We start from the raw sequence: 15,464 nt of genomic DNA on the forward strand, positions 1-15,464 counted from the left end.
CATCAATGTGACCTAACATGATCTTATATATATTACTGTATGCTGAAAAATTGTATGAATGTATTACATTCTAAGGCATTTATTTTCAATATTGGGGGTGTTCCTGGAAGTCTTTTTTTCTAAATCTCATGTCTTCAGGTCTTTCTAAAAGTTAATAAATAGATAAAACTCTAACTAAAAAATAAATGATTCTATCACTATTAATACATGAACATTAAAATAAATAAACAATATTTAAAACTCTCATCCCATAGGTATAAGGACTTAGATTACATAGATCAATTTGTTGGAAGACACAAACCACCAAAATGTATTGTATCCTTGGTGATTTTTTACTGGGATGAAATTATTGGTTTTAGCATTGGACTCTTACCAAGCCATGGGTTCATTTAGGGTAGGACACTGCTGTTTTCTTCTGTAACCATGACATGGTATCAATCATATGTAAAAAGAAAAAATATCAGAAATAGGAAATGGTTCTCTCAGGAAAAAAAAAAAAGAAATTACAAGCACATTGTGATAGTGCAGAGAATATCCAAAATGTGGCCTCTGTATACAGGGCATCTACAGAAAGCATGAACTTGTATACCTGCTGGGAGAAAGAAAAATGTTGCAACCCTCCAGCGAATTGGTCTTTATAAATTGAAAGTATAAAAAAAATAGCAATTGATAAAGCACTATTTCTTGCAGGACTGAACATTGAATGTACATTTGCAATAATGTAAAATAGATTCCCAGAGCTATTCAATACAGAAATATTGTTAAGAAATGCCATTCAGAAATAGCCCTAATTCATTTGTTTAGTTCCAATTTTGGTCTATCTATACCATGGAAAGTTAAGATTTTTGCATATGTGGAGTGTTTTCCAGGTTACTTCATTGAGTGAAAAATAAGGGGCAGACAGGATATACAGGAGCACTCCCTTTTGGGTAAGAAAGAAATTTACATAATAACATATCATTGTTATTGCATCCTACCAGAACAAGAAACAGTAAGAATATATACTAGAAACAATTAAATCAGTTGTTCATGAAAGGTAATGGTTAAAGTTTAGTGGGCACAGAATATAGGTGAGTCTTCAGTGTATTTTAACATGGGTTTATATTTGAACCACATAAACAAAAAAACATGTTCAAAACATAGAATTAAATCAAAAGACAAAAATCAAGCCCAACAGACAAAGAGTTTTGTAAGAACTGGCATGGGGGCTGCCAAGCCCCCAGGAGGAAGAGGAGGAGGCGTAGAAGCAGGGCAGGGTGGGGGGACACTTGGACCCTCCTCACACCTCAGACACTCACCGGGGACTCTCCCAGCACTCGGGGCCCATCACCCACATGCAGGGCACCCTTACGGCCGTTTCTCTCCACCAAGACCCTAATCCAAGAGCCCAGGGCTATGGGTTCCTTGCTCCTGTGAGGAAGAGGCTGAGTGAGCAGGCTGTGGGCTCTGCCTACCCATTGAGTGACAATGTCAGGAGCCCCAATCTTTCCCCTGTCCAGTCCCAGGCTTCCAGGCCCTCCCTGTGGGCAGCCCAGGACAGAGCCCCCAGCCCTCATGCTTGCCCACCTGATGACTGCTGCCCCTTTGCCCAGGTCATAGCGGAATTCCAGGTGCTGGTCATGCAGGGCCAGTGACACGAAGTCCCCTTTGCCATCTGTCTTTTGCCCATTGTACAGGAGCAAACCACTGGTCCTCGGGCCAAGAACACCACCTCGAGGGCCATCTTCTCCCTGGGTCACGTGGGTCAGGGTGTCTCACTGCCCCTTCCCTACAGGCTGCCTCCCCTCCTCTGCCTCACCTACCCTACTGACCCCAGGTCTCTTTCAAAGGTGTGCAAGCCTCTCAGCTCCAGGTAGGAAAAGCCATGGAAGTCCGCCAGGAAGGGCTGGGCACTACCATCCATCTCAGACACTGCAGAGGGAGGACAGGGCTCACTCAGGCCGTGTACCCCACTGTTCTGCCTAACTCGACAGAAACCCACAGGACCCAAATCCCAACTCTTCCTGGACCCGAAGACTGGGCCACAATTCAAACTGAACATTTGACCCTGACTTCTTGTCCCCTCCCGACAGCCTGGTGCCCCTACCTGTCTGGCAGAGCGTGCCTCTACGTCCTGCGGGGCACTCGCACTTGGCCCTGCCCTTGGGTAGCACGTGGCAGGGGGCTGCACCGTGGCAGGGGTTCGGCTGGCAGGGGCTCTTCTTTTCTGTACAGGTTGGGCCTGGAGGGAGATGGAGATGAGTTCCAAGAAGGCAGGCCCCCTGACACCTGGTTCCTAGCCCTCACCCAGATCCCAACCTGCCCTCACCAAAGCGGCCAGGTGGACACTGGCAGTGAAACATGTCGTCTCCCAGGGCCTGGCATGGTGCCCCACCATGGCAGGGGCTGGGCATGCAGGGGTGCTCTCCACACTCTCCCACACTGGAGCTGCGGGACACAACCCCTTGCCAGGGGCCCAGCTCCAGGCGCTGATTGTTGACATCCAGCAGGCGGATGCAGCCCTTCAGGCCCATGCCAATGAAGGTCCACTCATGGGCCCTGCCACAGGAAGGGGTCAGAGTAAGCTCAGGCAGAGGCCTCCTTCTCACGGCCAGAGTCACAGGGGTACAGTTAGGGTCAGAAGTCAGAGCTGCTCCATCCCATCACCCTTTAGACAAAGCGGCCAGTCCCACAAAGAGGACCAACCAGAGGGTGGGGCCGAGGTTAAGGGTTAGGACTGGAGGTAAGGGTCAGCCCAGGCCCGCCTCACTCTGGCACCAAAGGAAAGCCACCCAGATGAGATAGGGAAGGACCAGGAGCCCCAGCTGAGCTCAGGGTCCTAGCCACACTCACACCATTCTTCTGATCCTATTTGCTATCCAATGGAGGTTGCTCTGGTGGAGTCCCAGGCAAGACCAAGGTCAGAGACCCAGTTTGATGCACGCTCCACCCTCTTGCTTACACATCAGCCTGGTCCTCTGGGACTCCGCCCACAAAGAGGTCGGTATCTAGGTTGAGGCCATCTGTGCCACTGGGGCTCTCGCCCAGAACTGGGGTCTCGCCATCCACAGACAGTGTGCCTTGGCGCCAATGCCGTGATAGTTCTAGGCGGTGCCACCGGCCTGGTTCCACAGGTACTGATCTGGTCAGTATTGCTGGTCCAGAACCTGTGTCAAACCTGGAGACCCAAGCAGGTGCTTACAGCACTGGCCTGGCTCCATCCACAGTCTGGTCAGGAACCACCCACAAATTCCTCCCTGGAAGGTCCTGGCCCCACCCACTGAGCATTAGCCCTGCCCACCCACCAGACAGGCAGGAGGCCCCGCCCTCTCTGCACCTGAGCTGCAAGCACCCACCGAGCAGCAGCGCCAGTGCCAGAAAGTCCTTGCCACGTGCGTTGCCATTGTATAGCAGCAGTCCCTGAGGCTACAGGGATCAGAATTCCAGCGCCAGGCGCAGCGTGTGATATGCACGGAGGGTGGGGAAGGCCAGAAAGGAGGTACCCCCAAAGGCAGGAAAAGAGACAGAGGGGCGTAGCACTGCAGGGGATAGGGAGGGTGAGCTGGAAGAGTACCCAGGACCCTGCCCCTACCACCTCCTCCTGGTGGCTTATCTCTGCCCTCCCTCCTTGCCCCCATCAGCCTCCCTGTCCTTCCAGAGAGGTGGACAGAAGCGCCTACCGTCCTCACAGAAGGTGCCTCCCCTGCCTGCCGGGCAGCTGCAGGTGAAGCCCCTGCCAGAGTCCTGGTCCTGGCAGGTATCCCCATGCAGGCAGGGTTGAGAATCACAGGACCTTGGGTGCTGCTTGGGACTGGGGAGCAAAGGCCGGTGTCCAGCCACATGGCCGGGAGCTGTGGTGGGGGGCCGGTGTGTGTGTTGGGGGGCCGTGGTCCTTCCAATGGGCCTGCTGGTGTGACTGGGGTGGACCTGAGGGGTCACGGAGGAAGGTGGTTGGCCCACAGTGGTAGCTCTGGCTGTGGCCACTGCAATGGTGGCTCCTATGGTGGCTCCCATGAAGAATGCAGGAAACCAGTCTGTGGGGCAGGGAGTGGTTAGGGTCTGCAAGGAGCAGGGGGCGGGGCAGTGGAGGATGGGAACAGACAAGGAGGCCCGGCCTGGTGCTCACCAAAGTCCATGAACTGCACGTGCTCTTGCAGAGGCTTCCTCACCACCAGGGCCCGGCGCCTGGAGGCCTGGATCTGCCGAAGCAGGGCCCGGCCCATGTCAGGTGCCCTGAAGGCTGGCTGGGGAAGAGGGGGTACTGAGCATGGCCTGGCGCTGTGCGGCCCCTACCCATCACCTCCTGGGAGAGACTTAGCGCGGGGATCTCACTGGGGTCAAAGTGCACATCCACAGTGGCACGGACTGATCTGCCAGGCCCCAGGTCCCGCAGGTGGACACCCCGGAAGTCCTTTTTGACGTCTGAGTTCCGGAAAAGGTTGTCCAGCTGTGGGCAGGGAGTGAGTGAGGATACTGGGCACCGCTCAACGCACTGAAATCAGTCCCCTTACACTGTGGGGTTCCTGCCCTGGCCCCCTCTGGGTCTGACCTGGGGGGACGCCCCCACTTACAGTGCTCTCGATGCTCCTGGCTGTCTCCCCAAACAGCTCTGACTTGGGGTCGGCCATTTTGGGTGTGTAGAACAGCTCTTGCCCCTCAACCCCCTCCAGCTCCAGCACGCCCTGGTACGCCTTGGTGGCTGTGGGAGAAGGGGCGGTGAGGCCCTGCCTGGTACCGGCCTGGTGCAGGCCCCTGGAGCAAGCCACATAGGGTACAGGGGCAGGTGGATGTTAGTCAGATGGTCATGAGGTTAGTGACCAGGGCTGGCGTCAGTTACCAGGCAGACTCCTCAGAGCAGTTGCCCCAGGCTTGCTTGCAAGGAGAGAGACGGGTTAGGTACATGGTCCTGGGCACGCACAAGTGTTAGGGCTGAGACCACACGTGTGCACATGGGTGCTGGATCCCCAAGATCTCATACACATTTGAGACCAAAGACCATAAAACCTGGACCCACCTGCTGCCAGCGGGTAGGAGCAGCACCCATGGCTGCCCAGGCTGCTCCTCAAGCTCCACCTGCCCTGCCACCCACTCACCAGGACAGTTGGAGCCCTCTGCATCCAGTGAAGGTGTCTTGCCATCCGAATAGCAGCCCAAAGGTGAGTTGTAGCAGGAGGCTCTCTCAATGGGTGGTCCAGGTGTCACCACGCTGCTGTCCATGGAGAGTTCCAGTCCTAGGGATGCGCAGTCTGAGTCCAGCCACAGGTGGGAGCCTCTCTGGGCCCTGCCCCAACAAGCCCCTGCTCACTCCCCAGGCCTGTCCCATGTCCCAGAGCACCTGCTCACTCCCCAGGCCTGTCCCATGTCCCTGAGCTCCTGCTCACCTTCCAGGCCTGCCCCACACCCCAGAGCCCTGCTCACCCCAGGCCCACCCACATCCCCGAGCCCCTGCTCACCCCAGGCCCACCCACATCCCCGAGCCCCTGCTCACCCCCAGAGCCCCCCCACTGGCCTCCTGGTCCCCACTTAGTTCCTCATCGCCACTCCCATCAGTGCTGCCAGATTCTCCAAAGGCAGACGCGGAGAGACTGGTTGCACTGGAGGTTTCTATGAGGGGCATGGTCAGCACGGGCCGACCTTTGGTCTTGGGGAGGCTGGCTGTGGTCCGAGGTCGTAAGGTGGGTGGAGAGGTGGGCCGGCTCTGGGGGTACTGCTGAGAGCCAGGGGGAGGGCACTGGGTGGAGGCAGCAGAGGCTCACTTGGCAAGTGCCCCAGGGCTGTCATGGCCCTGGGGGTTGGGTGAGCGCCAGGAACAGCAGCCTCTGTAAGGAGAGGGAAGCTGGGGCTGGAGTCGGGGAGGGCAAGGCCCTCCTGTCAGTGCTGGGTGGTGGCTCCCAGACCCTACCCTGGCACGGGCCGAGGCTCTGGGTGAAGATGTCCAAGCCCTGGCAGCAGGTGATGGTCTTCAGTTGGCACTCGCTGCCGTAGGTGATGCCATCTGATCCACAGACCTGAGGCGCAAGCCAAGGGCACTCAGGCGGTTCCCCCACCCACTGCCTTTCACACTCTCCACCCTCACCTTGCTCACCTTCGTGGCACTGGCCTCTGGGCAGGAGAGGGCTTGGCAGATGCAGTGGGCAGAACCTGCCTCTTCCACACAGGAAGCGCCAAACTCACAGTGCATCTCTGCACAGGTCACCAGTGCTGAGGGATCTGGGGTGGACAAAGAATCTCCACCAGCTCAGGCTGTCCCTCTGCACAGCAAACCCCAGGCCAGCCCAGATCTTGTCCTCACCTGCCTCACAGCCGGTGGGGCCCAGGGTGTGGCCATCAGGACACTGCCCACACTTGGGACCAGCAACGCCTGGCTTACAGGAGCACAGCCCAGTCATCTGCTCACAGTCATCCCGCACAGCGCCCCAGGGGTCACAGCTGCAGGCTGCGGGGAGGGGAGCCTGAGTCTGTACCTAGACAGTCTTCTCCACCTGCTGCAGAGCCTGCCAGGTGCAGTGCAGGCCAGGGCCTGAGCACAGGGATGGGGGTGGACAGGCAGGAGGACTTGACTGACAGCCAGCCCTGGGGCCCTGTCACTCACGAGTACAGCCGCTCCGGCTGTCAGTGACAATGCCACGGAAGTTCCAGAAACCAAGCTCACATCGGTCGCACTTGAGGCCGCCCACGCCTGGCCGGCAAGAGCACTGGCCTGTGGCTGGGTCACAGGAGCCGTGCGGGTTGCACTGGCAAGTGCCTGCAAGGGAAGGGGAGGGACAGGGTCAGCACAGTCACACAGCTGTGCCAGGCCAGGGGTGAGGGTACTCAGATACTCACTGGGGCAACCGGCCAGGCCCACACCCCAGGCAGCAGTGACATTATCCTGGCAGCATCCGTAGGGGGTCTGGGCACAGTGAGCAGGGGCTGCAGGCAGCAGTGGGGCCAAGGTGAGGCCTGCAGAGAGGGGTGTGGGGTCAGACTTGAGGCAGTGCTTATGCCCACCCCTCTGCCTCAACCTCCTCCACACCACCACTCAGCCTGACACCATGCCCCTCAGGTCTGGAATCTGAGGCTAAGGCCCTGGGTGAGGCCACCACAATCATACAAGGACATGCAAGTGCCACATGTAGGACCCAGCACACAGGAAACATACAGGGCCACATACACACAGAATACCCAAAGTCACGGACACAGCCTGTGTGTACACAGAGCTATGGACACACAGATAAGTGTAAAGGCAGCACACACACATGAAGACGGACATGCACTCACATTCCTCCAAACCATGCACATTTATATACAACTGTACAGACACATCTGTGAACGTGCATGAGCATACCGTGAGCACTCGTGTGTGACATGTGGCATTTACAGACCACTGTCAGTTCCTGCCCAGAAGAGCAAAAGGGCCCAGAAGGTGCCCTGTGGTTTCCTGCTGCCTCCTGCATAGAAGCCTGGCCTGACCTGCAGTAGGTAGTTGGCATACACTTGCTTTTATGAGGCAGGATCTCACTGCATGGCTCAGGCTGGGCTCAAACTCACAATCCTCCTGCCCACCCTCCTGAGTGTGGTGCATACTTTGACAGACGGGCTTGTGTCCACAGTGCACGTATCAGTGCTTTATACTCAGAAGAACACACAAGACCACAAGCCTACCACAGCACACATGGATGCCCATGTGCCCACACCAGTGCAGGCATACACCTTTGAATATGCACACACAGAAGTGCAGAGGCTGCTGCACAAGCCTACAAGAATGTGCCCCGGCCCACTCACCAAGGCAGGGTCCCTGAGCTGCGACGTACAACTCTCCTTGAGACTCGCACCTGGCCCTCTTCAGGTCACACTCACTGCCATAGGTGACCCCATCTGAGCCGCACACCTGGAGGGTGGGGTCAGCGTGGGCAGCCTTGGCCCCTTCCTCACTGCCCCCCTACAGCTGGGGGAGGTGGGGGCTCACGGGTCTCCTGAGAACACCCTGGCAGCTGAAATCGCAGGCGCATGGTCCATCCTCTGAGTCCTCATCCCACACCCCGCCACGCTACCAGCAGAGTTCCTGCTCACACTCGCTGTCCTCCCCAGAGCCGGAGCCTCCTGAGCCACATTCAGCTGTGGGGAAGAAGGGCAGTTCACCCACAGGTTCTCCCCTGAGGCTGGTGCCCCACAGCTCAGGCAGCTGCCCAAGCCTACCCTGCTCACAGGGCCCTGCCCGGGCTTCCTCAAGCTGTATCTGCTACTGGCAGGCAGCCTCCCGTAGCTCGCATGCACTGCGGTAGGTGACACCATCGCTGCCACACACGGGGCCAGGCGGGGGGCACTCACAATGAGGACACACACACTGCCCAGCTGAGCACACAGCCCCAAAGGCACACACTGTGTCTCCACAGGTCTCTGAAACATATGGAGCCAGCAGGGGTCAGCAGACCCAGCCGGAGAGTGGTGGGACCCTAGCCTGCTGGCCCCCATGGCCCCACTCACGACAGTGTCCAGCTGATGCCACATGCAGGCTTATCTGGTGCGTGCAGGTGTGGACATGCAGCTCACACTCGCTGGCATACGTGTACCCATCAGAACCGCAGACGGGTTGGGCTGAGGCCACACACACAGAGGGGCACACACAGCGCCCGGTCTCGGCCTCACACAGGGCTCCAAAACGGCACTGCCCGCATCGGTCTGGGAAGGGGGCTCTGTCACCACTGTGTCAGGAAGGCCATACCCCCGAGGCCTGCTTGTCCACTACTGACCACAGGGTCCTCTGCGGGCCACCCGGATATCCCGCCCAAGGGCACAGGCCATGGCCTCCAGCTCGCAGGTGCTGCCATAGGTGACGCCGTCACTGCCGCACACGGGGTCGTAGGCGCCTGCACACGCCTGCTGGCACTCGCACGCAGCCTCCCCGTTCTTCACCGCGCACGTCGCCTCGAATGCACACTGCACCCCACGGCACGGGGACGGAGCCTGGTCTGGGAAGGACAGGGCACTCAGCCCACCTGCTACCCCCCATACTGGGCAGAGCCCCCAGCCCCACGCAGCACTCCCTCTCCCAGGGTGGGGTGGTCAAGGAAGAGCTAGATGTGCAGGACATAGCAAAGAAAGGGACAGACACACGACAGAGGCAGATGGGGACACAGGAGCCTCCTGACTGCCCACAACAGGCCACTGACCCTGACCACCAGCAGCCCTGGGACACCCATGCATGTCGGGGCTCTCTCCAGGCTAAGAGGAGTCTGCACCCCAGAGTCACACCCAGGGCTGCACAGGGAGGAGGTGTCTGTCCACTTGCTCTGAGAACCACAAGGCCAGGCAGTAGCGAGCCACGCCCCCCAGCCGCACAAGGGGCAGACCTCGGGCTGTGGGCTCCTGGTGGGCAGGCGCGGCACCTCATCCTGCCAGCAGGTCAGGCTGGAAGACACAAGAGGGGGAGCCGAGAGGGAAGGACCGAGGAGAAGACAGACGCAGAAAGACAGACCAGAGAGATGGACAGAGGATTGACCCAGATGGTCACAGGGTCACTGCAGCCCTGGTCCCCATGGGACATGCTGGCCACTTCCCAGCTGCCTCCACCCTCCAATGGCTCCTTGAAATCAACTGAGATCCTGCCTCTGAAGGGGCTGGTGACAGTCATGTACCAAGAGTGAGGGACCCCACCGCTGTATCCACTTCCTGCCCACCAAAGCTATCTGTACCCTCAGGCAGAACAGAGACGGGTGGGCAGACAGACTAGAGGACCTGCAGCCTGGACTTGCACAGCCAAGTGCAGGCCCATCTCTGACCGCCTCCCCACATATCCAGGCACCCTCTCGCAGCCTCTACCGTCCACACCCTTCACCCTCCCAGGGGACCCACCCTGGCCCAAGACCCTGGGAGGTGGGTGCCAAGGAATGAAGATGGCATGTGATGGTGGGCAAGGACTGATGGCGGGGACCACAGGGTGCTCACCACACAAGCCCTGGTGCCTGGGAGGGATGGCTCACTGCTGCCGGCACTCAGCCTGCTGGCGCCAATAGTCGTTGTCATACGTGTGCCCATCCTGGGCACACACCGGTCTGTAGGCCCCATCACAGGTGACACGGTCATAGGAACAGCGGGGTCGGCCACGGCGGGACAGGCAAATGGCACTGAACTGGCAGGTCCCGGAGCACTGGTCTGGGGGTGGGCAAGGAGATCAGAGAGGCCAGAACCACACCAGCACCTCCACAGCAGGGACCCGATGGACATGAAGGCAGGGGACACACTGTGTGCACGGGAAGCAGCCCACCTCCAGGCTGGCACTGGCCAGAGCGCACTTTCTGGAGGAGCAGACCGCAGATAGCCCCTGAGTGGCCCATGACGCAGTCGTTTGCATAGGTGACCCCATCATCCCCACACACAGGCAAATGCCAGGGAGGGCAGGTCTCTGGGCGCAGGTGCATCTCTGGACGGCGAGTGCGTGGGTTCACACGGCAGACGCGGTTCGTGTCAGCATGGGCTCCCTGGCAGGGGTCTGGGGGTGGACAGGCAAGAGTCAGGGTTATTGCCTGCACGCCCAAAGAGAGGAGCCCCACATGGGGTGGACACTCAACACAGGGACCGTCGAACTTCCTAAAGATGTTCTCCTGGCATGCACATGCCTGGCACAGCAGCTGGCATTCACCGGGGTAGTCCATACCATCACTGCCACACACGGTGCCCTCCGGGGCCCTGCGGCAGGTCGTGGGACACAGGCAGGAGGCGGTCTGCCCATTGGCGGAGGGTACACAGGTACTGCCGAAGCTGCAGGTCACATTGGAGCAGGGGTCCCGGGAACCTGTGGATGGCAGGGTGGGGTCACCCTGGCTGTCTGTCCACCTCCAACACCTGGCCCACCGCCCCCGCCCACGCTGGGCACACTCCCTTACCACAGGGTCCGCGGCGGAGCAGGCGGATTCGCCACTGCAGGCGGCACTGTGCACGCTGCAGCTCGCACTCGTTGCTATAGGTGGAGGCATCTGAGCCGCACACTGGCGCCACGACAGCAGGACAGGCGCTCTTCTTGCACACGCAGGAGGCCTGGCCTGGATCCTCTGCACTGGGCTCACAGACCGCGCCAAAGCCACACAGCATTCCCCTGCAAACTGAGGTCGGGCACAGGAAGGGGTTGTTGAAGCCAGGTCCCAGGGCTGGGCACTGCTGCAACCCTCACAGGCACATCCACACCCGGGTGTGCAAGCATGTTCAAGCCCACGCATGGCCACAAGTGTCACGGACACTCTATTGTGCATGTTCACCGGGCCTGGCCCCCTGGATGGCTCCCCTGCCAACCCAGGGACCTTTCCTCATTGGAGAACACTCTCTATACCCTCTACCAGGGGAGAGGGGCCTCCTGTCCCCATAACAGGACAAGCCACCCACTCCCATCCCACCTCAGCAGATTCCCCAACACACAACAGGAGAGGACCCCAGGCCAAGTCCGAAGCAAGCAGTTGAGGGCCCACTCTGCCCAAAGCCCTCTCCCACATCAGCCCCAGAGTCCATCTGGTTACCCCCATGCAGGCCAGGCTCATCCCAACTCAGGCCGTAAGTTTCTGGGGCCTCATCTGGGAATGCCTGGGTGTTCCCCATGCCTGACCCGGCCTCTTGGCAGCTCCTAGCCTTCTCCCACAGCCCCTCCCAGGGCAGCTGCTCTGCAGAGCCTCACACAGCTGTTGGCACAGCTGGGCCTGTCATCGGAGTCTGCCACTTCAGCCCTTAGTTCTGCAGACAGCAGGGTGCAGCACACGCCCCATCACCATTAGGCCTCCACTGCGTCCCACTGTGTGGGCACAGGGAAAGGCTGGCCCTCTGTCACAGTGTACAAACGAAGAGAGCACGGGGAAACTGAAACCCAGAGTCATTAGGGATAGCCCCAAGTAGCCACCCTGAGCCCAGCACTGGGACTGGGGATAGGTTGGCTCCTTAGGTCAGTGTACCCATGGGGGAGGTGGGTCCATTAGGGATTGCAGCTGCCTGGATCTAATAAATGTTTAATCTGGCTCAATTATCATTAATAAGTCATGGTGTCAGGGCTCCCATCAACTCCCGCAGGTGGTGGAAATGTAGCAGAAGACCCCTCCCCATCTCCTAGGAGAGGTGCATAGCCCAGGAGCTAGAGCCAGCTGTTGCCATTCCAACAGCCCACCCCAGGCTTCCACCTGCCTGACCCAACCCTGGAAAGCTGAAAAAACAGAGGCCACAGCCTGCCTCCCCTGCCCCCACCCATGTTCCCATTCCCCCCACCTCACTATGCCTCAGTGTCCCTTTCTGTGAATGGGACAGTAGGACCTGCTTCCAAATGACTGCAAAGCTCAAGAGGCACCGGGCACAAGCACCAAGTGGAGGATGAGCTACACCTACAATAATGGATGGTCACCACTGGCCTCCTCTCTGTCCTGGCTCAATCTGGCTCAATCTATGTCTGCCAGTGTCCCCTCTTCATGCCAGGATGTAAGCTCCCTCCATTTCCCCTTCTCTCTCCTAGTGACACATCCCTCTTTCTTGCCCAGGTTCCTTGTGACTCCCAAGCCAAGTCCAATAGGCCCATGCTAATGCCCAGCGGTGCTCTTAGGCTTCAGCTGGACCTGCTGATCAAGGTCTCCAGGGTTGAACCCCAGGATCAAGGGCCCAGTCACCTCCCTGCCCCTGGGCTCCTTAGCTTCTGCTATCTGTGCCCTGGGCTTTCCCTCTCTCTGCACAGGGTCACCTGAGCCACCAGCTCTCTCCCAAGGTCCTGACCCCACAGCAGGGAAGAGCTGTTCTTGGGGAGCAGCACACTCCTCCCCACCACAACCTGGTTCTCACTCCACAGTCCATCAATGTTTCCACTATAAAGCCACAGTTAAGAGCACACCATGCTGGTCCCTACTTCTGTCCCCTGCCAGGACAAAGTAACTTCTCTTTTTCCTTGGTTTAAGGTACTGGGGATGGAACCCAGAGATACTTAGGCATTTTCACATTTCTTATTTTTGAGACAGTCTTGGTGAGCTGCCCAGGCTAGCCTTGAACTTGTGACCCTACCAAACTCCCCATAGCAGCTGGATCACATGTGTGACCAGCAGCTGGTCAGAGCAAAGTAACTTCTCAAGTTAATTCAGGAATCCCCACTTTCAGGATGGGCCCCACTTTGTCCCATGCTTAGGCTGGGAGAGGGGCTACTCCCTGGTTCCCTGTTGGTACCTATAGCATGACTGCCCCTTTATGTGTCTCCCTGGCCCATGGGACTAGGAGATCGGGAGGGCTGAAGATAAGTTTCTTGATTAAACTTTCTTGAATCATAAACACAAAGACGACCCACCCCCCCCACAGGACCACCAGCAAGCACACACACAGGCACACCTGCCACAGCAGCCAGGCCCTCCTAGATGACCCACCGCCACACAGGCCCACCAGCAAGCACACACACAGCAGCCAGGCCCTCCTAGACGACCCACCCCTCCACAGGCTCACCAGCAAGCACACACACAGACACACCTGCGCACAGGTGCAGGCAGGGCCTGCCACAGCAGCCAGGCCCTCCTAGATGACCAACCCCCCCACAGGCACACCAGCAAGCACACACACAGGCACACATGCGCACAGGTGCAGACAAGGCCTGCCACAGCAGCCAGGCCCTCCTAGATGACCCACCCCTCCACAGGCTCACCAGCAAGCACACACACAGCAGCCAGGCCCTCCTAGACGACCCACCCTCCACAGGCTCACCAGCAAGCACACACACAGGCACACCTGCGCACAGGTGCAGGCAGGGCCTGCCACAGCAGCCAGGCCCTCCTAGATGACCCACCCCTCCACAGGCTCACCAGCAAGCACACACACAGCAGCCAGGCCCCTTTAGACGACCCACCCTCCACAGGCTCACCAGCAAGCACACACACAGGCACACCTGCTCACAGGTGCAGGCAGGGCCTGCCACAGCAGCCAGGCCCTCCTAGACGACCCACCCCCCCACAGGCCCACCAGCAAGCACACACACAGGCACACCTGCGCACAGGTGCAGGCAGGGCCTGCTACAGTAGCCAGGCCCTCCTAGGCATACTCCTTCACACACATAATGCCCCTCCTCAAGCCCACTCAGCAGAAGAGGAAACTGAGGGCAGAGGTCTCCTGAAAGTCACTACTAAGGAATGGAAGAGCTGGACTCAAGACACACCTGCTGCCCATGACCCCTCATAAATTCAGGTGACATGGTTCCCTAGTGGGTCACCTCTGGGGACCCCACCATGCATGCCCTGCTCAGTCCCCAGTGGAAGCCTCTCCCTGGCCACTGAGCGTCCCACCAGAGCCCCCTCTCGCTGCAGTGCGGAGGTGGAAGGACTTTTTATAGCCACAGATGCCACTGATATATTTAAATCTCCTCCTGGTCTAGGGTGGGCTGGGGGATGGAACCACTGCCCAGAGCCCTGCTTGTGGCCACATGTGTGTCCTGATGGCTAGGGTGTGCACAGGGACTCAAGTGGGCAGCTTCGGGGAGGGTGGGTTAAATCGAGGGACTCAGGAGAGAGGCTGTAGACACTCAGGGCTCAGCCCCAGCCCAGTGCAGATTGGCTTCCTCCTTAGTCACCCCACTGGAGGACATGGAACCTTCCTGGAAGATGTGGGACCTGTCTGTGTCACAGCCTCCTGCCCCAGGCCAGAAGGGGGACAGTGGTCTGAGACAAATGGGATGTACCCACATCCACTTACCCCCTCAGCCACTGGTCCCCTCATTACATGCAAATACCAAGGGTCACATACCATGAAGGGGTGCTGCATTGCTCTGACCCCAAGGCTCCTGTGTCTCAGGAGAAGGACTGCAATCCCCCAGAAAGAGATACCTCAGAGGCCACAGACTCCCCTCCCACAGCCCAGGTGGGGCTCGGACCTCTGAGGGGCCTTCAGGTCTGGTGGGAGCAGTGTGAGGAGGGGCATTGCTGTCAGAGACATGGGTTGCCCAGCAGAGCCCAGGATGTGTGTCCCCACAGCCACTATCACCCATTCCTACTGCCCCACCCTAAATGCTGTCCAGCCCTGGGACTCTGGTACATTTGAAAATACGCCTGTGATACCAGCTACTTGGGAGGCTGAGGCAGGAGGATTACAAGTTCAAAGCCAGTCTCAGAAATTTAGTGAGACCCTGTCTCAAAATAAAAAGTAAAAAGAGGGTGGAGCAAGGGCTGGGACTCAGTGGTAGGGCCTTGGGTTTGATCCCCAGCATCACAAGGGAAAAAAAAAAGAAAGCAGTCAATAACCCTGCAGCGTCCAGGAATAAAGAACAGCGGGTCACAGGTCACTCTGTTTTCTCTCTTTTTATTGAGAGAAACCCGCGGGCCGGGGTTCGCGGGGCCGGGAGAGGGGGTGCTGTGCCGAGGTCGCGGTGTGGAGTCGGGGGAAGCGGGGAGAAGCCCCGCGTCGAGGGCCTGGCCGCGGGTCGTGGTCCGGGGAGGGGGCACGGGCGCGTGCGGGCTCCGCGGAGGTCTGCTTTGGGGCCGCGCTGCTCCATCCCGGCGCGGACCCCGGCGGGCGCG

General features: G+C 58.6%; 1 protein-coding gene across 1 annotated transcript; it reads right to left on the reverse strand.

Annotated features, from left to right (window-relative positions):
- Nucleotides 1-1,286: 1,286 nt before the first annotated feature.
- Nucleotides 1,287-15,439, reverse strand: LOC143640287 (agrin-like). The gene is given in 30 exon segments (XM_077108136.1): nucleotides 1,287-1,410; nucleotides 1,567-1,687; nucleotides 1,690-1,730; nucleotides 1,812-1,911; nucleotides 2,087-2,221; nucleotides 2,309-2,538; nucleotides 2,942-3,157; nucleotides 3,317-3,518; nucleotides 3,660-4,013; nucleotides 4,106-4,219; nucleotides 4,312-4,426; nucleotides 4,551-4,678; nucleotides 5,073-5,210; nucleotides 5,458-5,682; nucleotides 5,685-5,798; nucleotides 5,882-5,987; nucleotides 6,065-6,189; nucleotides 6,272-6,415; nucleotides 6,572-6,724; nucleotides 6,805-6,921; nucleotides 7,744-7,849; nucleotides 7,928-8,076; nucleotides 8,158-8,358; nucleotides 8,446-8,640; nucleotides 8,712-8,930; nucleotides 9,907-10,113; nucleotides 10,226-10,451; nucleotides 10,530-10,753; nucleotides 10,845-11,060; nucleotides 15,265-15,439. Coding segments are annotated over 30 exon segments (4,920 nt in total).
- Between the last annotated feature and the right edge of the window lie 25 nt (nucleotides 15,440-15,464).

Source organism: Callospermophilus lateralis, unplaced genomic scaffold, assembly GCF_048772815.1.
Source record: "Callospermophilus lateralis isolate mCalLat2 unplaced genomic scaffold, mCalLat2.hap1 Scaffold_1661, whole genome shotgun sequence".
Lineage (NCBI taxonomy): Eukaryota > Metazoa > Chordata > Mammalia > Rodentia > Sciuridae > Callospermophilus > Callospermophilus lateralis.